Source organism: Camellia sinensis, chromosome 8 (genome assembly GCF_055761805.1).
Source record: "Camellia sinensis isolate YWXY chromosome 8, ASM5576180v1, whole genome shotgun sequence".
NCBI classification, from domain to species: Eukaryota; Viridiplantae; Streptophyta; class Magnoliopsida; order Ericales; family Theaceae; genus Camellia; species Camellia sinensis.
Window position 1 is genome coordinate 33,863,109 of NC_138968.1, and position 23,764 is coordinate 33,886,872.

General features: G+C 32.7%; 2 protein-coding genes across 6 annotated transcripts; one reads left to right on the forward strand and one right to left on the reverse strand.

Annotated features, from left to right (window-relative positions):
• Positions 1–7,889: 7,889 nt before the first annotated feature.
• Positions 7,890–13,781, forward strand: LOC114256347 (P-loop containing nucleoside triphosphate hydrolases superfamily protein). Of its 4 annotated transcripts, none has more exons than XM_028195978.2 (9): positions 7,890–8,153; positions 9,117–9,176; positions 10,172–10,226; positions 10,926–11,043; positions 11,147–11,303; positions 11,632–11,712; positions 11,808–11,915; positions 12,138–12,203; positions 13,246–13,781. In XM_028195978.2, the coding sequence occupies exons 1-9, from the start codon at positions 8,088–8,090 to the stop codon at positions 13,255–13,257; spliced, it is 723 nt and encodes a 240-aa protein (XP_028051779.2). In that variant the 5' UTR covers positions 7,890–8,087; the 3' UTR covers positions 13,258–13,781. The 4 variants fall into 4 exon arrangements, with proteins under 4 accessions (XP_028051779.2, XP_028051778.2, XP_028051781.2 ...); XM_028195977.2 differs by having other exon boundaries at positions 7,891–8,153; positions 11,626–11,712; XM_028195980.2 differs by having other exon boundaries at positions 7,891–8,153; positions 9,123–9,176.
• A 2,656-nt stretch (positions 13,782–16,437) lies between these two features.
• On the reverse strand, positions 16,438–22,151 carry LOC114256348 (ycf20-like protein). 2 transcript variants are annotated; one of them, XM_028195982.2, is made up of 3 exons: positions 21,930–22,151; positions 18,206–18,416; positions 16,438–16,963 (listed from the first exon to the last, which is right to left on the reverse strand). In XM_028195982.2, exons 2-3 carry the CDS (start codon positions 18,400–18,402, stop codon positions 16,489–16,491), a joined length of 672 nt encoding a protein of 223 aa, XP_028051783.1. In that variant the 5' UTR covers positions 18,403–18,416; positions 21,930–22,151; the 3' UTR covers positions 16,438–16,488. The 2 variants fall into 2 exon arrangements, with proteins under 2 accessions (XP_028051783.1, XP_082738564.1); XM_082882438.1 differs by lacking the exon at positions 21,930–22,151 and adding an exon at positions 18,793–19,026.
• Positions 22,152–23,764: the final 1,613 nt, after the last annotated feature.

Genomic DNA, 23,764 nt, shown 5'->3' on the forward strand with positions numbered 1-23,764 from the left:
CAACTCCAACTCCAACTCCAACTATACGTATTCCATGTTTGTAAACCCTCAACCTATTATTTTTCATAACCAATTAATATAAACCCTAAATCTATTATTTTTCATAATCATCTTAAATCCTGAATGTGTCATCTTCATCACCATCATCAACGCTATTGAACTTGAAAGTTTTGCTTCAAGTATAACGTATACTTCATCACTTATTTCACTGTGTAGAGCAATGGAGGACGAGGACAACATTCTCGGTCGTTTATCTGTCTTGTATTAACATTCTCGGTCGTTTTCGGCCGTTCTTGTTTCGTTCGAGCTGTTCGGTACTGGTTTGCTGACTGTTACAATTATGTTCGGTAACACAGTACTGAACATAATCCTTTCGTTCAATACATAAGTTCCGAACATTAATGCAGATAGTCAGTTATGTAATTTTCTTTGTTAAACAAACTTAGAATGGAAAAGAGTGAATTGGAATGGATTTAAGTTATGTAGTTTGAATGAATTTAATTCATGTTATTTTAAGTTGTGAATTAGAATGGATTCAAGTTACACAGTGATGAACAAATTTTGTTCAGACATACAGTTCTGACAGGATCATTATTGTTCGACAAAACAGTTCTGAACAAAATACATTTTTTTGGCTACACAGTGGTGAACAAATTGGGTGGGTGTGCTTTTCATTGTGAAAATATGGAGATTAGTTTTCTATTCTGAAAATATTATGGAGATTAGTTTTCCATATATATACATTGTTTTCTATTCCTACAATTCGCATCAATCTTCACTTTCTCATCTGAATTTCCCAATCAATGGCAAATTCCAAAGAGACCCACGTCGTCGAAATCCTAATCGACGAAGAACACCAACCTCACAAGTAAATGCATTGTGTTTTCAGGAACCACTTTTTAGATGTGGTTAATGTTGAGAGAGAAGAGAGAGAAAAAACTAGGGTTTTAAAGGGGTTTTGAGAGAGAGAGAGAAAAAAAAGAGAGAGAAGATAGAGAAAAATCTTCACTTTCTCGTATTAACAAAAGGGGTTTTGAAAGAGTGAAAGAAAAGAGAGAGAAGAGACATCACTGATGAGGAGAGAGAGAGAGAAGAGAGGGAGTTGGAATGGATTCAGGTGAGTGTGCATTTCATTGTGAATATGGGTAAATTTAGTAATAAGTGGGGTGTCCAAAAAAAAATTATTAAAATTTAGGGTTTAGGGTTGGGGTCCAAAGAAATGGGGGGTCCAAAGAATTTTGGTAGGTGCTAATAGTAGCACTCTTTTTTTTAGCAAAAGCTGACTCACCGATTGTTTGGCATCCAATTAAAGAAGCCACAGTTTTTTTTTTCCGATTTTTTTTTTGGTCTAATAGGTGCCAATATTTTTTTTAAAATTTTTTTTGGGAATGCCTAAAAATAAAAAAAAATCTAAATTATTTTTATAAAAAGTCAATTGTTTTTTTAAAAATCAATTAATAATTGTTTTTTTATATTTTTTTATCTTTAATAAAATTTTATTTTTTAACTTTTATTATTCATCTAGTCGAGTAGAACATAAAATTTAAAACTTTAAAAAAAATTAAAAATTCACTAAATACTAAAAAAAAAAAATCAATTCCAACCCCCCCCCCAAAAAAATTTTTTTTTGGGTGTATTACACTTTATACTTCTAAATTATTATCAAATTGTCTACTTGGTTCCTAAATTATTAATTGAGTCTACCAACTCTATAAAATATATAAATCAAAGTCTATTTAGTTTCTAAACTATCGAATGAATAAATTAAATCCCTAAAATATTTAATTTAAACATATTTAGTTCTTGAAAGAATCATAAATTAAAATATAAGGCCACACTTATAAATTAATAAAAGATCCTATTTAGTTAAAATTTTATTTGAATTTTTTGTTTTATTCTATCACTGGAAAGTGAGCATCAATTCCTATGGTGAATTTCCTTTATAAGAGTAAAGGTAAATTATCTATAGTATTTTTTTACATATCTTCTATAATGGCTACGTACTTGCATTTATCTAGGAATATATGTCAAAATTTATTTATAATTTATAATTGATTATCTTTAAGTTTTTCACTAATTTATAAATTAATTAATGTATTATTTTGCTTTATTATTATTCGCAGTGAAGTGTTATTATTTAAATTATCTAATTTTACTTTCTTTTTTGTTTTTGTATATCTAATACTTATATAACTTTACGATTGAGAAATTAGACTCTAATATTAATTTAAACGCACAACGAAATAAAACATTTTTAAAGAAAAAATAAAAATTTAAAATTTTTATTTAATAAAATCTTAATTGCTAAGGTCTTTTACTAATTTATAATATTTATAGACATATATTTTATTTTTATAATCCTTTTGGGGATTAAATAAATTTGAATCAAATATTTAGAGAGTTAATAGATTTAGTCAATAGTTTACGGATTAAATAGACTTTGATGTATATACTTAGACTTAATCAATAGTTTAGAAATTAAATAGATACTTTGACGATAATTTAAGAGTATTAAATTGTAATAAACCTTTTGGGAATGTTTGTTTGGAGGGATTGAAAGGAGGGGATTGCACTTCATGCCCGTCATATTGAGTAGTCTGTTGTTTGGTTAAAAAATTATAGATTGGACTAATAGTCCAACTAGACTGTTAGTTATCCTAGGAGAGGGATAGGATGAAAAATGCTATAGATTTTAAATAATCTACCAAAATTTCAACCAAATCTTTCACAGAGGTGTGAGACCTACACAAATCCACATATATGTGGGTCCCACACTTATGTGAGAGGTTTGGTAGAAAATTTGATAAATTATTTGGGATTCCTAACATAACTCGGAATAGGATACATAGCCCCTAAACAAGCCTTTTTCTAGATTAATTAATAAAAAGACAATTTAGGACACGTTTGGTTTAATTTTCAAATTTTAATTTTAATTTTTTTTAAAAAAATTTCAAAATTAATTTTGTGAAAAGAATAAAAAATAATTAATAAGTAAATATAAATGCACATCATTTTTAATTAAATAATTCAAAAATTATAGGGTTAATTACAAAAAAAAAACCCAGGGTTTCATGTGCTTTCCAATTTAAACCCCAGAATTTCAATTTCGATAAATTAAATCTTAGAGTTTCATCCGTGTTTTAATTTGGCCCCTCCGTCCATATCTGTCATATTAAACTAACAGAAATATGGGCAGAATTTCAGATTCAAACCCACATGTTCAAACACTTGTATCTCCTTCGTCAGAACTCCGTTTCGTTTCATTTTTAGGTCGTTGGATTCACCTCATGGCTTAATTTTCATTCCACTCTTCATATGCGTTGTTTCACATCTGTTTACTTGCCGTCGGAGCTCCCAAAGTTGGTAAAAATAAGATTTTTCTTTCTTTGGGCAAAATTTTCATATTCAAATCTACATATTTAAGCACTTGTATCTCCCTTGTCGTAACTCCGCATCACCTCATTTTCGCGTCGTTAGATTTAACTCATGGCCTAGTTTTTATTCCATCCCTCATATGCTTTGTTTCACCTCTTTTTGCATGTCGTCGGAGCTCCGAAAGTTGGCCAAAAATAAGATTTTTCTCTTCTTTTTTTTCCTTCTTGTTGCTATCACAACAATATTCTTGACAGGGGAGATGCAATGGATGATGCTTGATTGGAAACCAAAGCGCCCTAATATGCTCACCAACCCATTTGGTTTTTGATTTTTGTGTGTAGTTGTATACCTATCACTACTCGACGACACCGCCACCATTGCCGCCACCACCTTATCTTGCGGATAATGATGATGAAGCAGCAGTAGTAGTAACAGTAAGCCAGGAGGAAGGAGGAAGAAGGAAAAAGAGAAGAAAAAAAAAAAAAGGTGTATGGCTGATAAATATTAACCAAATACTTTGCTTGCTCCACTGATTTCCTGCAAATATTTTCAAGCTTTTGGGACAACTTTTCATTTGGAGTAGTAGTGGCCATGACAGCTAGACCGCTTCGCTGAATAGTGTCTCTCCAAAGGTGAGATGAGAAATCTTCCATGGAGTTGAAGAGCTTCATTGTTGGAACATGAATTGGCCTTTTCTTTGAGTCGATGCATGGCTCAGATTTGAAGTGTTGATGGAACAATGTAACACCCCCAAAATAATACAATGAACTCAACCCATAAGCGGAAGAAATAATAAAGATAATATACCTTTATTCATCAGCATCCGTATACAAAGGATAACACATGTGATATGCATTCACAAATTGTTCATCCTAAATCAACAGCATGTGTTATAATGATAAGAGAATTGAAAACTAAACAGGTAATCATATGCCCTATATGCTTACATCTTTCCAAGTCATTACTTGGTTACGACAAAAGTGAGCCTAGCTCAATACAGTCAAAGCCCTTGGCTATACAAAAGAATACAATAAACGAACGAAGTTCTTGCTCCCAAATGTCTCTCTAAACTATTGCTTTGACGGAGGCATATCACCAACACCTGAAAATAGTTTTTCTCAAATAGGGCGAGCCAAAGCCCAGTAAGAATAATCTAGCATAACATATGAGATTTAACAAAGATATAACTGCAATGTGCATATACCATGCCTATGACAAAGCATTCACATTTTATATAATCATAAAGTACTAAGTTCATTTCTTAATCCATTTTCCTTCGATTCATTTCAATTCATGATCCAATTTCATTATCTTTCAACAACCCAACTGAGACTACAACTCAGTGGTTTTCCAATTAACATAATTACTACACAAACACTTTAATCTACCATTTTACGAAAATTTCGTCCGCGGGATCAGCACCCATGTATATGCGCAATTTCGAGACTTTCAGTCAGGACACTCCGGCCAACTTAATTTCAATAGAGTCCATTCTCTATCTCCTCCCAAACATGGAGTACATCCCCTTTCTCCTCCAAAACATCATACATTTATAATGTATTTAAAACATAGTCATATTCAATGACAACCAACAATAGATTAGTTTTAATTTACCTAATCCTCATGCAATTTTTACAACAATCATAGCTATTATTCCCCAATAGCCCAACACAATTATTTCTAAACAGATATTTAGGCCTCGTTTGGAAGCAGACTAATTTAGTAACTTTTTGACTATTTGGCTAAAATATGAGCTAAAAAAAACTAGTATGTTTGGGATGACTTTTTAGCTTTTTACGAAAAGATGTGCAAAAAGTAGAGAAAAAAGAGAATCTTTGACTTTTTGATATGGGTTGTTGGTTTTTTGGCTAATTTAGTAACTTTTTGACTTTTTGGCTAAAAGGAAAGGTTCCCAAATGAGGCCTTAATCTCAAGACAGATAATTTATTCAAAATTTTCGAAGGTATGAGGTAATACATATCCAACTCCACCATTTATTTCAATATTCATCTAATTTCATATTTATAACACCCATTTCATTTATTTATACAAAATAAATATTTGAATCATTTTAGGGCAAACTCACTTTTTCCAAATATCAACCCAAGGGCCAAAATCAACTATTTTGTGACCATACAACCTTATATTCAACTTCATAACTACTTCTACAACATACATTTAGAAACTCCTCTTTTGATTTTACAACCCAAACCCTAGGTTTGTCTATAACACTCCCATATCCTATTATCGTTACACAACAATGAATAACTAAGTTAAAAACCATATGAAAGTATAGAAAACCCCTATCTCAAAGAGAGAAGATGAGCAAGGCAAGGATGAAACTCCAAAGATGCTCAAACCCAAGATCAAAATGAAGATCTTAAAACGCTCTACCTTTTTCTCAAAGGCACTAGGGTAAATATCCCAATGGATCTAGCTGAAATAGTAGAGAGAAGATGAGTTTTAGAGAAAGAAACTTAAGATCTAGGGTTTTAGAGAGTTTTAGAGAGAGAAAAGAATGAAAAAGTGAACCTGAAAAAGTCGTCTTCACAGACTGATATATACGCAGTCCGCTCGAGCGTGAAAAGTGGTGCTCAAGCGTCAGACACATTGTTTCGTTCGAGTGCAAGAAGTGACACTCGAGCGTAGAATACATATTTTCAGAAGTTTTGCAGACGAAGGACATCGCGTAGAGTACACTCTTCCAGTATTTGCAGGTCTGCAAAAATACTGAGAGTTTACAAATCCTGCTTGAGCGCAAGAATGGCCGCTTGAGCGGAGGAGCAAAAATCTGGGCAACACAGGTTTCGAAAATCAAGCAACCAATCTGTTCCAAACACACAACCAATCCTAGAAACAACGAGGGGAATAAGAGATGAAAAACAACATTGAACCATGAAACACGAGTTCGGAACATGATAAAATGTCAGGTCAAAATCGAAGTCGCTATAAACAAATTGGCCAAATCTTGAAAAACTAATGGGTTCATGACTGATAAAGCAATTTGGTAGACATTGCTTTCTGATTCTCCAGTTGCTCCATGTTTCGCTATTGCTGCCAAAGTTGCATTCACAACCATGTCTGCTAGGTTATTTGAAACATAGCTTGTAGTATTGCTCGATAATGATGATGAAGCACCAGCAGTAGTAGCAGCAAGCCAGGAGAAGGAGTCGTGAAGGAGGAGGAAAAAAAAAAAAGAAAGAAAGAAAGAAAGAGAGAGAGAGAAAGCTATTTTTTGGCTAACTTTCGAAACTCCGACGGCAAGTAAAAAAGATGTGAAACAAGATTTATGAAAAGTGGAATGAAAATTAAGCCATGAAGTGAATCCAACGATATAAAAATGAGGCGAAACAGAATTATGACGAGGGGGATGTAAGTGTTTAAATATGTGGGTTTGAATATGAAATTTTGTCCAGATTTCTGTTAGCTTAATATGACGGAGATGGACGGAAGGGCTAGATTAAAATACGAATGAAATTCTAAAGTTTAATTTATCGAAATTAAAATTCTAGGGTATGAATTGAAAAACACACAAAAACCCTGAATTTTTTTATTTATTTATTTGTTTTTGGTAATTAATCCAAAATTATATATCTCAAGATTCATTGAATTACACCCTGTTTCCAGTCCATTCAAGGCCGACCCTGAGTTCGTCGGGGCCTTAATAAAACAAAATTAAAACAACAAAATTAGGAAAAAAATTATTCAATTAAAATTGATAAAGACCTAGGTAAAAAAATTTGAGCAAAATTATTTATTCTACTAAAATCTAATAGATAAAGAAGGTAAAAATAAAAAATAAAAAAAATAGGGCCCATATATTGTATGTATTATTTTTCTTGAGCCCAAACACTTTTTTTTAAATATATATTTTCATTTTAATAAATATGGACCAAACTACACTTATAAATAAATATGGAGTAAATCATACATGGACCTAAAAAAATATTTTGGGACCCTTTAAATTGATCCTAAAACCCAAAAAAAAAAAAAAAAAACATTGAACCTATAATATTTTGCCAAATTTAGGAGCCCTATGTTATATATGTTTATATGTTTTACCAAATTTAGGGGCCCTATTGTTTTTTATTTATTTATTTATATATTTTTATTTTAATAAATATGGAGCCCTTTAAATTGATCTTAACACCAAAAAAAAAAAAAACAAATTATACTTAAAACAATTTTTTAAATTTAAAGACCCTATTCTTAAACCAAAATATGAGACCTAAGGCACAACTCCATTCAAATAAATATGCCCTTGTTTGGAGGTGTTTGGGAAGAAAAAAAATAGCTAAATTTAGGCTAAAAATCACAAAAAGACAAAATAGGCTAAAATAGCTAATAAGACAAAATATCACATCAAACCCATAATCATTTCACTTTTTCTCTCACAAACATCACATCCAACCACAAAAAAATCCAATCATCTTCCCAAACACAAAAATTTTAACTTACTTAAAATAGCCAAAAATTAAAATAACCTACTAAAATAATCACTTCCCAAACGACGCCATAATGTTACGACGTCAGAGTGAGCACATTACAATGCACAAAGTTCATAATCTCCACATGGCACGGGAAGCGCTCGACGTAATGCCTCACTGAATCAATTTCGAACTCAACTCAACTGTGCGATCGCACATATAGAGAGGGAGAGAGAGAGAGAGAGAGGGAGAAGAAGAAGAAGAAGAAGAGTGAAGAAACAAGAGATGTGGAGGCGCGCGACTCTACTTTCTTCACTGTTACCTTCATCGAAAGCATCGGTTCTTAACCAGGTACAGATCCGATCTCTCGTTTTTTTACTTCAATTTGCTTTTGATCCCCAATTTTTTCCCATTGATTTTCATATAATGATCGTCGTAGCGATTTCTGATCTTCCTTTGTCCAGTCTATTTGGTTACCGAGAAAATGAATGGGAAAAGGAAAGCTCGCGTTTTGTGAATCGTTAGATTTTTCAATATTTGCGACCTAAGATTACTAAAATCTCCACTCAGCTGACCTACGTTAGATATTAGATAGCGTTTCATAGTTTTTTTATTTTTATTTTTATTTTTATTTTTATTTTTATTTATTTATTTTTGTGTTAGAAAGTACTTTTTATGATCGAAAAAAGCAAATTCGCGACTTCTTTGCTTAAAAATGATTTTAATTTTAATTTTGTTTTATACAACTGTTCTGATAGTATTTTATGCACCTTCCTGTGTTCAAGAAGTTGTAAAAAAAGAAATTAAAAAATTGTTTCATTTTTAGATTCTTAACCAGGAAATGGCACAATTGAGAATGTTGAGGAACCTAAATTGAACTAGATTAACTTGAGTTATTTCTCATGGGCACATTCATTGATCAAGTTAATCTAGTTCAATGTAGTTTCTACTTTAGGCTGTGTTTGATTCATGGATGGGATTTGGAAATGGAAACGGAGAAAGTATGTGAAAGATGCGTAAAATGTAACTATATTTCATTCACATTTAACCAACTTTTTCCTTTTCTTTTCCAAATCTCTATCCAAATCCATGAACCAAACACAGTGAACATTTTTCGGATTTGGAAGAGGATAGTTCTCATAGGAGCTACTTGTACTTTGTAGCAGATCCAAACAGAGACATGTCTCTTTGGTTTGTTGAAGTTTTGATAATCCCAACCGTCTTGTTTTCACATATTTTCTTGCATTGCTGTACATTCAGATCTTTCGTTAATCTCCCTTACATATGCCCCTACATAATTGTTTCTGTTATTAGATGCAGGCAGCCTATGGATTGAAGATTTGGGAAGCATTCAGTACAGATATCTTGACACCGGTATCATCTAATTGCTTGTTGTTTGTGTCTTGGGAGATGTACCTCGAATTTGAGCTAATATGGCATATTATAATCGTGTCTACATATCTACAGATTTAATTTTCTGTAAAATCTCATTTGTTTGCTAGAATTTTTTTAGAAAATTTTATAATGATTAAATGATTATAATTACTCATGTATACTTACCCAAAAAAATGGAATTTATTCATGTATTGCCTGTGGAGAATGCAATGTTTCTCTGTCACATTTCACTATCCAATAATTTATGTATTTACAGACGTCAGCACATCCTTACCCAAACAAAATTTTGTCCACTATTCTTATTAGTAGTGGATTACGTCATTATCGTGGTATATTCTTTCAACTAGGATGATGCATATTTTATTCACCCTTCGCTTGCTTTGCACTGTGTTCAAGTTCATCCATATCACAACCCATCACTGGATTTTAAACGTTAGAGCACCACTAGCCTCAAAAGCATAATGCACATCTAGCTTTCTAACACCCTCCCTCATGGGCAATTTCATCTTGCACGTGAAGATGCAAACATCCGAGTATGTAAAAAAACTAAATGTAAATGGTGAAATTTGAACTCAAGACCTCTTTTAACATTAGCTTTAATATCATGTTAGAGCACCATTGTCTCAAAAACTCGAGCTATTAGGAAAGGAGCTCTACAATATATATTATCGCTGGTCTTACGGTTATATAACGTTTTGTCACGGTTATATAACCTTTTGTCATTTACTAAGATGGATTTTGAACTTATATATTCGGTTAACAATTAATTTCTTACTGCATAGATACGTTACTCTACAAATACAAAATGTGATTTTCTAGTTCTTGCCTTTTATCTAAAGTGTTGAGCATCAAAATTACTGTATTCATACACACAAGCGTATTATAAAGAGTTTCTAATGATCTAATTTTAATTTTAGTGAGATTTCAGATGGGTTATTTATGTTATGTTATGTTATGACCTTATTTGGATGTAGGAAAAAGGTCGAATTCCCAACAAAGAGAAACCTCCGTTCATAACTTTTGTTTTGGGTAATCAACTTTGTATTCTTGTGGAACATTTTTGTTATTTACTTTTCACCCAGAAGAGTGACTTGTGTTATTGTGCATTGCTTGTTCTTGTTCCTGCTCTTAAACATGTAAATCCTACATCTAACTTGAGACACTCTCATGCTGTACAATTAATGTTTGAAGTGTGAAAGGAATGCGTTAATGCATGTTCAACTTAATTTTGATAATCATGTTATATATCAAAGTTTTCAAATATTTATGTTGATGACATCTAAGATCGTACAATTAGGGTATGTGTGTTAATTTTATTCTTAGTATAACATAACAAATGACATGTTACTCTTGGATGTGTTTGTATAATGCCCAACAAGTTTACAATTACTTAAACAAAAAAAAAAAAGAAAATAAAAAAGAGTTTACAATTACCCATACTGCCATTGACATCAAGATGTATTTTTCCCCTGATGAAAAATGCATTGCAAGTAAGATACCAGTTGTCATGCTTTTTAAACATTGCGTTTAATGGTGATTAGCTTGAGATATTTTATAACATCCAGTTTCATAAAATGTAGACAGATAGCTGTGAACTACTATCTATTCCACTGTGAATACCTATTGAGTATGTATACTATGTATCATGATGCCTTTGAAATGTTTACCATAAACATGACTACAGTTGGGAGAGTATGATGCCAATCCATTAATATCCTATTGTTTCAGGAGGCCCTGGTAGCGGAAAAGGTACACAGTGTGCTAAGATTGTTGAGAACTTTGGATTCACACACTTAAGTGCTGGAGATCTGTTACGGAATGAAATATCTTCCAATAGTGAGAATGGGTAAGCATACTAAGTTCTCTGTTGAGGCTCTATTTAGCATGCCTTCAAATTGTGTGATGTCCTCTATTGATCGTCAATTTTTTTATTTTTTATTTTATTTCAGTGCCATGATTCTTGACACAATCAAGGAAGGAAAAATTGTTCCTTCTAATGTAACAGTCAAACTGATCCAAAGGGCAATTGAATCAAGTGATAATGATAAATTCCTCATTGATGGTTTCCCACGGACTGAAGAGAACCGTAGGACATATGAACGAATTGTGAGTGTCTTTTTCTTATGACAGCGTTTAACGGGAAACATGTTTCGTCTCTTTGTTTATCTCTGATATGTTTCAAGTAATATTTGATGGGGATAAGCATCTGCATCTGCCTTCAAAATGATTTTCGTTTCTAAAATGTTGTGAAACCCTAGGGAGAGATGAGTCATAATAATTCCTTCCAATGTAATGAGATATGTAAATCAAACTATGAAGTAGCCACTCATGCATGAAATAGTTTTAGAGAAATGGCTGTAATGTAAGAACTCCAATTACTATTGGACTAATTACGCTGAATAACCTGCAATGACCAGCTTTATTCTAGATGCAGATTGGAGCAGAACCGAACATTGTGCTTTTCTTTGATTGCCCTGAAGACGAGATGGTGAAACGAGTGCTAAGCCGTAATCAGGTTTTTACTACAGAATTTCAAATAGAATTGCTTAGAAAACCTTTTGTCTTCTTCCTTCTCTACCATAATGAAGTGTGATTTCTCTTTTGATTCAGGGGCGAGTTGATGATAATAAAGATACAGTCAGAAAGCGTCTTGAAGTGTTTACATCTTTAAATCTTCCTGTTATCAACTACTATTCTCAGAAAGGAAAACTTTACAAGGTATTGGTTCAATACGTATTGAGGATATGGAATTAACTTGAGTTGCTACAATTTTAGGCTCATTTTTCATAATCGTATATGTTTTTCAGTCAGTTCATATTAATTCAAATTGACTGCCCTAGTTGGCTTAGCTGGGATACTGTTCATCTTGAGTTTTGATCATTCAGTTAATTTAATTTTGTAGAATTATAAAGTTGTTATAGTAATGGAAACCAAATGCAGATTCGTGCTGTAGGAACAGAAGATGAGATATTTGAACAAGTTCGCCCGATTTTTGCTGCAGTTGAGGTATTCTTAATATTAAACCATATCTAAATTTTTGTGCTCTCATTCGGTCTGTTTATCTTCACATTGTATACTGGTATATCGTATGCCTCCTTTAACAAGCCTTTTGCAGTCTCTGCTAAAACTTTATGATGACTCAACTCGATCCAATAAAGATTTACTAATTTTCAAAGTTCCATGAAATATATGAAAGATTTTTGAAATCATTTTTCTACTTAAGGGTACAAACCTCTGTACAAATTATGTTGATTTTGCACAAAAACTTCAAGATGATCAATCAAAGATCTACCTTAGGTGATCAATCAAAAAAGAAAAAAAGAGAGGCTAAAATAGGTGATCAATCAAATTAATCACATTTTTTTTTAGTTTATTGGAGTTTTGTAACCAATATAACTGAAATGAAACAGAGAATTGACTTTGCCTATTTTAAAATATCAGACAATTTTTTCCCTACATCTCTGTACTTCATGTAGAATCGTTTGGCACTCAACCCTATTGTATTTTAATTTTTTATAGGCAAACTTCATTTTACCCCATGTGGTTTGGGTCATGTGTGGTTTACCCTCATAACATTTGGAAATGACCGCATAAATCGCTTGTCGTTTGTGGACTAAAGTGTACCGTTAAGCCCATTAACGATTTAATGAAAAAGACTCAAATTATCATGTATTTTCGTCATTTGTTTGGAAAGCAAAGTGCACATTAACCCTTGTTCTTTATTCCATATGCAATTTACCCCCTTGAACTTTGAAAATGAGCATATAACCCCTTTATGTCTGTCACTTGTTTCACACTTGTGAAATTGGACAGAACTTTTAATGGTGCACTTCAGTTCACAAATCACGTGGAGATTATATGGTCATTTCTAAATGTCAGTGGGGTAAACAACACATGGCCCAAAACACTGAGGGTAAAGTGAAGTTTGCCTTTTATTTATTTATTTTTTCAGTAAGGATAGTTTGTTCTTTTATTTTGTAAAAGGGATTTGACAAGTAGAGTTAATGCCATTTCTGTTGATTTTTAATTTGGTGTTTTATGGAAGCAGGTGCTGAAATGAACAGAAGTTGAATGAGGTGAAGAAACGAAGAACCCTGTTGTTTTTCTGCGAAGACGATAATGGGGATACGAACAAATTTCATTTTTGCTCTGCCACCATCCCTATCTCTCCTAACAGTCACTTAAAATGGTGCACGTGTTGTAATGAAATTTGTGCATCGTTTCAGCTCAACTTGGTTTGCATGGTCCTACTGCAGGAAAGGTCCATCTGATATCCGTTGCCTTTCAGTAAGAGCTAGATATAATCTCATTTCAGTATATCCATAAGAGGCATTTTATTTTGAAAGCTTTGTATCAGATGCATTTCAAATGCCATGGAATAAGGAAATTTTGATTTCCCTAACATCTACAGAGTTTGTTTTCATTAATCTATATTGGTTCGTGAGAAGTAACTCAAAAAAAAAAAAAAAAAATGGTATATCAGTTCATGATCCATTTTCTTTTGTAGCAAAAGTTACATTTGTGACTTCCCTTCTCAACCAAGGGAACCTATGAGCAAATTAGCTGTATGCTGTTTCTCTTGTTTTTCTTTGAGTTATGCCATACGGAGAGAGGGTCACTGCAGTGCCCACTGCACAGCAGTGACTGTTGTGCGCCTTGTGGTGCCTGTTTTGGGTTCTGTTTTAATGATCTAAATTGTTTATTTTTTAAGAAATATCGAGTAGAACATGTACTTATATAAAAATCAAATTGATCGGATATTGAAATAGTACTTTCATAAAATCACATTTGTAAATAAAAAAAATGAATTGCAAATAAGATTGCAAGTATAAAATTGAAAACAAATGTGATTTGATAAAGATGCCATTGATGTCCAATCAATAATACCTTTATCAAATCACATTTGTAGATAAGAAAAATGAATTGCAAATAAGATTGTAAGTATAAAATTGAAAACAAATGTGATTTGATGATGTTATTGATATCTGATCAATTTGATTTTTTATAAGTATATTATACTCTATATATATATATATATATATTTTTTCGACCTTGAGAAAGCATATGACAGAGTGCCCCGAGATATAATATGGTGGGCGTTAGAGAAGAAAGGGGTGACAAAAGGCTACATTGACGTGATTAGGGACATGTATGAAGGGGTGGTGACCACTATTAGATCGCCAGCTGGAGAAACAAATGAATTTCCTATCACTGTAGGGTTACACCAAGGATCTACCTTAAGTCCTTATCTTTTTGCTTTAGTTATGGACGAGTTGACGATAAATATTCAGGATGACGTGCCATGGTGTATGCTTTTTGCAGACGATATTGTGTTAGTGGATGAGACTAGAGAAGGAGTTAACACAAAGTTGGAGATCTGGAGAAAAGCTCTTGAATCTAAAGGGTTTCGAATAAGCAGAACTAAGACAGAGTACATGGAGTGTAAATTTAGGCCAAGTTTGGGAAGACTAAATAAGTGCACTTTTTGTCTTTTTAGACTAAAAAGTTGAGGTTGAAAATATGAATGTTTGGGTTAACTTTTTGACTTTTTATGGAAAAATGTGTAATAAAAAATTGTAAAAATTGATTTGTAGGAGAAAATTAGAATTGGGAGTTGTGCAGCCGTAATTGTTGACTTTTGGTGAATAGTGATAACTTTTTAACTTTTTGAGTAACTTTTTGGCTTTTTGGCTTTTTGGGGTATTCCCAAACTTGGCCTTAGTAACAGTAACAATGAAAGCAGAGGAGAAGTGAAGATTGAGAACCAAGAACTGCCTAAGAGTGAACATTTTCGTTATTTAGGGTCGATTATCACAACAGCGGGAGAGATTGATGCAGATGTGGCCCATAGGATTAAGGCGGGATGGTGTAAGTGGAGAAGTGCGTCTGGGGTATTGTGCGATAAACGAATACCCACTAGACTAAAAGGTAAGTTTTATAGAACGGCTATTAGACCAGCTATGTTGTATGGGACGGAGTGTTGGGCAACTAAGAAACAACATGTAGATAAGATGAGTGTGGCTGAGATGAGGATGCTAAGGTGGATGTGTGGTAAGACTAGACAGGACAGGATTAGGAATGAGTGTATTCGGGAATGGGTAGGAGTAGCACCGATAGAAGATAAGTTGAGAGAGAATCGTTTGAGATGGTTTGGTCATATTCAACGGAGACCAACAGAGACAGTAGTGAAGAGATGCGATACTGTAACGGTAGATGAAAGTGTTAGGAGACGGGGTAGGCCTAGATTAACGTTGACTAGCGTTATAAATAGAGATATGAATCTACTTAATTTGACTAATGAAATGGCCTTTGATAGGGCCGCGTGGAGAAGAAAGATTCATGTAGCCGACCCCATTTGATGGGACTTAAGGCTTCGTTTGGTTTGGTTTGGTTTGGTGTATATTATACTCTATATTTTTTAAAAAATAAATTATTTAGATTATCAAAATATGATCCGAAATGGACCCCATGAGGTGCACGGCAGTAAATGCCACATAAGTTAAAAAAGAAAAAATGAAGAAGATTCAGTATGAAAACCTCTAAATATGCCAAGGGCTCTAAGTACACTCGTTTCTACTCAGTCTCTCATCAACTACATCTCTTTTTGAAATGTTTTTCTTAAAGACAGGTTTTTCAAGAAAAATACAGAAACCAGAGTTTCAACACTCCAATATTTATTCATTACATATTCTTGAATTTCAGAATTTGATTTATTTACTTCTAATGTATGGAGAAAAGAATACCACAAGTTCCAACAATCACAGGTATCGAAATTGGACAAATTTCGAGCTCAGAAAAAAGAGTAAATTGACAATACGATACACCATATACGAAAAAAGTGCCTTCACATAATACTGATTGGACCTATTTCGAGCTCGAAAAAAAAAAAAAAAAGAGAAAAAAAAAAGTAAATTAACAATACAATCACCATAATACGATACAAGTGTCAGCGATGTGCCATCCAAAAAGAATACATCATAAAACTCTGCTCAAATCTTCTCTTGTATCTTAGAGCCACGCTTTCAGCTGCAAACCATCAATCACGGGCTTTGAATTCATTGCCTCATACTCGAAAAGCTTTTATGCAAAAATTTATTAGTCTCTCATCCAAGCTCCCAAGGCTATGTGTGTAAACAATTAGCAGGTCAAATATTGATTACAATTTCATCTATGTTTCCCTTATCCTAAATGTGTGAAGTGAAAGCAAACAAGCAAACATTCCAATCAGCAACTTTTGAAATATCAGCAAGCGGAATTAGGAGTTAAATAAGCTTTCAAAAGAACTAAAATTTCATACAAAAAAGTGAAATAATGCATCTAATTCAAAATTAAAAGGGTTGGGTAACCCAAGAATGTTATCTATTTCGTATTTGAATGCATCCAAGAAAAGACCCAAGGAAAGCCCAGCCTTCCAAAAATTAAACATGGTAATAAGGCTCTTGATGTTGTTGAGTAGAGGAAAAGAAGCTTTGTACATGAGAGCACCAATTCCCTCAACCACAATCACAGCCAAGCCAGCAGACAAAATATCCCAGTCACCAGTTTGTCCTATGACAGTGGAGAAGGCTGTTGCACAATAAAACCCAATCAAGAAAAACAGCGCTTTCATGAAAAATCCATTCTTGATCTCCTGGATTCTAGCATTCAATTTGACTTGAAGAGCTTGAATAGCCCTAAATAATCGAGTCCTACCACTGGTGCCATTCGTAGGAGGAGAATCCAATCCATTGCCATCTATGCTGCTCCTGATTGACCAACCCATCCTCCTAAACCGTTCAAGATTTCTGAGTTAGTTTGGCTAAATTCAACGATATAAGTTGCTTATTTTTCTATTATTTTCCAACAAATAAGAAAGATAAGATTAAAAAAACTAAGAATGATGAGATACATTTTCAAGGATATTAAGGTAAAATGTGATTGTAGAATATAACCACTTTGCAGAAGAAAAAGTTAAGGCAAGATCATGAAGATTTAGCATAACCAAGGATCAAAGGATCAAAGTGGCGCCTTCTAATGATGGTATCACCTGCCATTTGGGTATGATAGAGAGAATACCATAGTATATCACTAGTTTATACAAACACTTGAAGACATGTTTACTGAAGACACCCCATTCACCTCACATCTCACTTCATGTAACACAATTTGAAGTGATATGCAAGGAATGAAAAATTTTCCTGGAATTTCTGCTTCCATTCAAATAGAAAAAAGGCACAAGGCCAATTCTTCTGGTGTAATAAAAATGCAAATCATGTTTTAGATATCATAGAACACAGCAGTGCCAAGGCTTATTGGAAAGCGAAAAGTTATTTTAAGATGAAAATGCATAAATGATGTCTTAGGCCTCATTTAGGGTTGGTTTGGGATGTTCTAAAAAAGTGCACTTTTTGACTTATTGGCTCATATGGGTTGGGTTTGGGTTGGATTTGATGTGATGTGTTAGAGAGGTGATGTGATTTAAATAGGATGATATGACTTAAATAGGATAATGACTTTTTAACTTTTTGTATTATTTAGGTTATGCCAAACTTGACCTTAGTAACATCACTTTTTAGCCTAAAAGCCAAAAAGTTACTAAAAAAACCAAAAAATCAAAAAATCAAAAAATCAACAACCTATACCAAAAAGTCAAATATTCCATTTTCTCTCTACTTTTTGCATATTTTTTCATAAAAAATCAAAAAGTCATCCCAAACATACTAATTTTTTTTACCTCATATTTTAGCCAAAAAGTTCCTAAAAAAGTCTGTTCCTAAATAAAGCCTTAATTCCGATCAAATCTATGGGAATAGGTATATAAAAGTAATCCTATTATGTAAGCCTTATTTTCGATTAATTCACAAGATGTGCCTAAGAATCAAGTCTATCTCAAGGTGCGAGGTACACTCCTTGCATATCTTGCTGGAAATAACAAAAAACAAAAAAATAAGTCTACTTTTGTAAATGTACGTAAATTCAAATTATTTTCTTCCTTAGGCCATGAAGCCATTTTTTATTTTAGGACTTACTTGTAAATGCTGGTTGATGGGTCATGAACTACACTAAAGAAACATAACTGTTGAAAGTCTCTCCAATGCAAGGCAAAAGCAGTCTCATATGGGCAAGTAACAACTAGAAATTTTGATTTGAAGCTCCTGGATGATGGAAGAGAGGTATATCTTGGATTATTTATGTATCTTAATGAAGCTGGGACCTTTCCTGACATTGCTACATTAGAGCCTGCAGTTAAAAATTCAATATTATAAGGAGAAAGATAAAAAGCATTTCATAAACAAATTGACAAAATTGCCATGAACAAATGTAAAGGGGTAAGGAATAAAAAAAGATGTCAGTTACAATATTATAACAAAAAAAATATATATATGAACGGAAAAAAAAGGGAAACTTTTATTAAGTCGTATTTAGACAAGAAAAAAAAGTGCATAAACTATTATAATTGTGTATGTGTGTGTGTGTGTGTTTTTTGTAAATTAGATAAGTCAGGGCAGATATCAAGAGAGAACACAATCTAACAAAAATGTTATACATATTGTTTGCCCAAACCAAGAGCTCTTATGATGCGCTTATACTTGTATGTAAGAATTATGTACTGTACCAAGCTTATCCACCAGTAGATGCAACCTGTACACACTTCCATCCATTGGTGAAAATAGAGGGTTGTTCCATGAATGATGGGGCTTGTGTACCACTTGGTAAATTTTGAGAAAGATATCAATCATGTTAGTAAGGCTTATTCATCAGCCTTTAAATCACATTCTTTTAGAGACCTCAACCTCAACATTTGCTTCGTACCTTTCTATCTTTCAACATTTATGATAAAAGGAAGCTAAGTTTGTGCTAGCCAATCAAAAGGAATATTTTTGGAATCTGCATTTGTCAGTGTTGACCTTGAGGGTAAGGCACAAAGGCAGCCTTGGGCCCCCAAATTATGTAAGCCCTTAGGTAGTGTTTGATTCATTGGAATGAAATAGAATGGAATGATCATTCAATCATGATGTCCATTCTCATGTTTGGTTCACTAAAAGGACATGATGAACAATGTATTGCAAATGGAATCATCATTTATCATTGTAAGGGAATGGTCATTTCATAGGAAGGCTAAAGAATGACCATTTCATTTTATTCCATCTCATTCTAGAAAACCAAACAGTACCTTATTCCATCTCATTAGCAGTAAGCTTTCCAAAAAAAGTTGATAAAATCTTACGTTCAATCAACCATTTGTCACAAGAAAAATTAAATAGATTAACTATTCTATCCATTGAAAAGGATATGGCAGATAAACTAGATTATACAAACTTAATTAGTAATTTTGAAGATAAGAAAAGTGAGAAGAGTAATGTTTAAGTGATATTTTGTTGTAGTGGTTCAATTTTTATTTGGTATTACTACTTTGAATTTTGTTTAGCGTTTTTTTCCCTATTGTTGTGAACTGGATTTTACTAAACTCTAAAGCAATAAGACAAGCTAAGTAGCACAGACATGGACATAACACTGACACGTCAACACGTCAATTTTCAAAAAAAGTAGGACACAACAAGCTTGGGATACATTAAAAATTTGTATTTTTATAAATTTATTATATGCCATATATATGAATAATTTATTAAAAAATAATTAAAAAAAAATATAACACAACACATTTTTTACATTAAACATCAAGATATCATCTACATAGCAATTAAATTATAAACAATGCAAAACAATTAAATAACATTGTATTACACAATGTATTCATCTTATAAATATTTCAAAACATATGTAGAATGCATAAATTATGTTATGAAGAATGGAGAACATTGTTATAATGAAGGGATTAATCATATAGGACGTATTTGGGGGGGTTCAAGAAGTGTCGCCGAAGTGCCCATGAAGTGTTGCTAAAGTGTCCAATGTTATGAATTTAATATTTTAATCAAGACAAATTGAAGAAGTGTTGGACATGCTTTTAGGAGTATCCAAAGAGTGTCGTGTTGGACATGACATGACATGCTTCCTCCGTAGAAGTGTCCGTGCTTTTTAGAAACAAGATTTTTATCTTTATTAATGATTTTCTTCATATGATAATGTATTGTAAGTAAATTTTATTTTATAATTGTACTTGTCATTTTACCCATAAACCTTTTTATTTTTTGGTATTACATAAGAGGCCCCATCCTAAGATTTCGCCTAGGGCAATTGCTCACCATGCTACTATAGGCAAGTTCTGTAGATTCCATTAAACAGGAAAAAGAAAGAAGAAAGAATATATAAAGAAAATAATCAAACCAAACTAAGCCTTAAGTCCCATCAAATGGGGTTAGCTACATAAATCGTTCTTCTCCATTCGACTCTATTCAAGACCATTTCGTTAGTCAAATTACGGATGTTCATATCTCTATTTACTACACTACCTTACTTCAATCTGGGTCTGCCCCTTCTCCTAACACATCCATCTACCGTCACTGTATCACATCTCTTCACTACTGCATCTGTTGGTCTCCGTTGTATATGACCAAACCATTTCAATCTATTTTTCCTCAACTTATCTTCTATCGGTACTACTTCTATCCATACTCAAATATACTCATTCCTAACTCTATCTTTTCTAGTCTTGTCACACATCCACCTTAGCATCCTCATCTTAACAACACTCATTTTATCTACATGTTGTTTCTTAGTTGCCCAACATTCCGACCCATACAACATCGCTGGTCTAATAGCCATTCTATAAAACTTTCCTTTTAGTCTAGTGGGTACTCATTTATCGCACAGTACCCCAAACGCACTCTGCCACTTAAGCCACCGCGCCTTGATTCAATGGACCACATTCGCTCCAATCTCCTTAGCCGTTTTGATAATCGATCCTAAATAACAAAAATGTTCTCTTAGATAGTTTTTGATTCTCAATTTTCACTTCTCCTCTATGTACTTTGTGTTAATTTTGCCTATCCTAAATCCTTTAGATTCAAGTGCTTCTCTCCAAGTCTCCAACTTAGTGTTAACTCTTTCTCTAGCCTCATTCATTAACACGATATCATCTGCAAAAAACATACACCGTGGCACATCATCTTAAATATTTTTCGTCAACTCACCCATAACTAAAGCAAAAAGATAAGAATTTAAAGTTGATCCTTAGTGTAACCTACAATAATTGGAAATTCACTTGTCCTTCCAACAACCGATGGTTATCACTCATTTATACATATCCCTAATCATATCAATATAACATTTTTTTTTTATAAGTATATCAATATAACATTTTGTTACCCCTTTCTTCTCTAACACCCACCACATTATATCCGAGGCACTCTATCTCAAAATCAATAAAAACCATATGCAAACTAATTTCAATAAACAATATATATTATATATAAAAAAAAAATTACTATAAACAACAAAATTGGCTCAACAGAGTCAACATAAAATCAAAATTAGGGGATAGACTCCAAACACATAAAATTCAAGCAAAATTACCACAAACAACGAAAACAAAACAACTGCAAGCACAAAAGAAAAGAACAATATTACCTATAAACAACCAAATTGGTATGTCAAGGTTGAGTTCAGTCAGCCATAAAATTCAAACATGCCTATAACTACAAACACGTTGTATAGGTCCATACAAAATCAGGACCCAAATGATGATGATACAATGATCAAATAAAATCCATACCTATACAAACATATATAACAAAGAATTGCAGAGAAAGGTAAAGGAAAACGAAAGAAATAGAGGAGAAATTGGCTTACAGAAGCAAATCTAGGGTTTTTGTGTCTCCTCCTTCTAGGTTTCTGTTCTCACTCTCTGTTCTGTGATTTGAAATTGGACTGCAGTCATCGGACGGAAGGGAATTGCAGGTGTATATCTAGCCTAGCCTGTGAAAGAGAGTGTGATGATTGGAAAATGGAAAATGGAAACTCCTCTATTCTCTCTCTGTTTTCCTCTCGTTGGTAAGGTAAATTTTGTTTGGTGCGGAAATTTGAGAAACAATTTTTTTAAAAAAAGAAACAAGATATGTGAAATTAAAGATATATTTTATTTATTTATTTTTAAATTTCTTTTTAAATTTTCTAACTAAACACAATTTAAGAGTAAAAAGTAAGAGAGAATTACCTTACAGTGGATTCAGATTGAAGATGTAAGAGCATCTACAATGGATGCATTAGTGAGTATGTTAAAGGGTTGTTTGAGATATTCTAAATAAATGTATTTTTTGTTTTTTTATGAAATATGGGTTGGATATGGGTTGAGTTTGAAGTAATGTGATAAAGAGATAATGTGACTGAAATAAAATAGTGACTTTTTGACTTTTTTAAATTATGACAAATAAGACTTTAGTGTCATGTGTTAGCTTTTAGCTAGCCAAAAACACTGTTGGGTGCTATAATGGGTGTGTTAATGGGTGTGTTACTTGTGTGTTAATTGTGGCTAGCGTTTTAGCTAGCGAAGGAAGAGAGAGATGTGTGCCTGGGGAAGTCTTCTCAGACGTCTGGCCGGAAGTCCTCCCGGACGTCTCGCTGGAAATCCATCTCTGATGTTCGAACCTTTCAAGAAAAAGGTTTGATCGGTTGATCGGCCAAACGTCTGGGCGATCAACTGGCAGTCAACTGAATTTTTTTTTTTTACTTGTTAGGATTTTTTTTTTGGCTTGAAATTTTTGATTAAATTAAATTATTTATTTATTTTATTTATTATATATATATATATTAACACATCTTTCAACACATCCATTATACCACTACTCACTCTCTAAAATTAACAAACTCTTAACTTATCTTAACACATATTTTTAAATCCCACTTTTATTACTTTTTGTCATATAACATATACCTTAACATACTTTTTTAGTCATCCCACTGTGAATACTCTAAATCACAAATTATTGGGAAATGTTTGAAAATTGTAACAGCATTGACAAATGAAAAATATATGAAAAATGATTGAAAGCTCTAATAAAAGAGCTTTAATGAACTTTAATAAGAGTGGACCCCACTATAATGTGATATTTTGACTTTAATTTTATTTATTTTTATTTTCTATCACATCATTAAAGTGATGTATCATTGCTCAAAATATATTACCAACACATAATCCTTACCTCTAAAATCTCTCTCACCTCACAACACACACTGACACACTCTCACACTCTCCAAGGCATGTCACACACATCATAATTCTGCTCTCTCTCCACGTCACATCACCCACCTCACTTTATAATTAAAAAACAAAATAAATTGTATTATATTTTATTTTAATAAATACATATAATTTTTAATGAGTTTTTTATTGATAAATACATTTTAAAGTTGTTATAACCCATTAAGTTCACAAAGGCTTATTATAACCTGATTAGTCTCATCTACTTTTCTTTTTATTCCATCAGGTCCATTTTACTAATTTTATATTTTCAAATAGATTATTATGCCCTTATATGTATATATTGTGTTGATACACAAACGATGTTGCCTTTTTTTCGTTTATTCTGTTTTGGTAGTTTCTATCTTCACACTTTTGATCATCATTCTAATTCAGGCCCCGTTTGGGGACTTACCTTTTTAGCCAAAAAGTCAAAAAGTTACATTTT

Coding starts and splice junctions, on each gene's coding strand:
- LOC114256347 (XM_028195977.2), top strand. CDS start 8,088: ATGTGGAGGCGCGCGACTCTACTTTCTTCACTGTTACCTTCATCGAAA. Junction 10,227..10,925: donor GTTCATAACTTTTGTTTTGG/GTAATCAACTTT, acceptor CTATTGTTTCAG/GAGGCCCTGGTAGCGGAAAA. Junction 11,304..11,625: donor GTAGGACATATGAACGAATT/GTGAGTGTCTTT, acceptor GCTTTATTCTAG/ATGCAGATTGGAGCAGAACC.
- LOC114256348 (XM_082882438.1), bottom strand. CDS start 18,916: ATGATTGATATCTTTCTCAAAATTTACCAAGTGGTACACAAGCCCCAT. Junction 18,417..18,792: donor TCTACTGGTGGATAAGCTTG/GTACAGTACATA, acceptor TTTTAACTGCAG/GCTCTAATGTAGCAATGTCA. Junction 16,964..18,205: donor CCATCAACCAGCATTTACAA/GTAAGTCCTAAA, acceptor TGAACGGTTTAG/GAGGATGGGTTGGTCAATCA.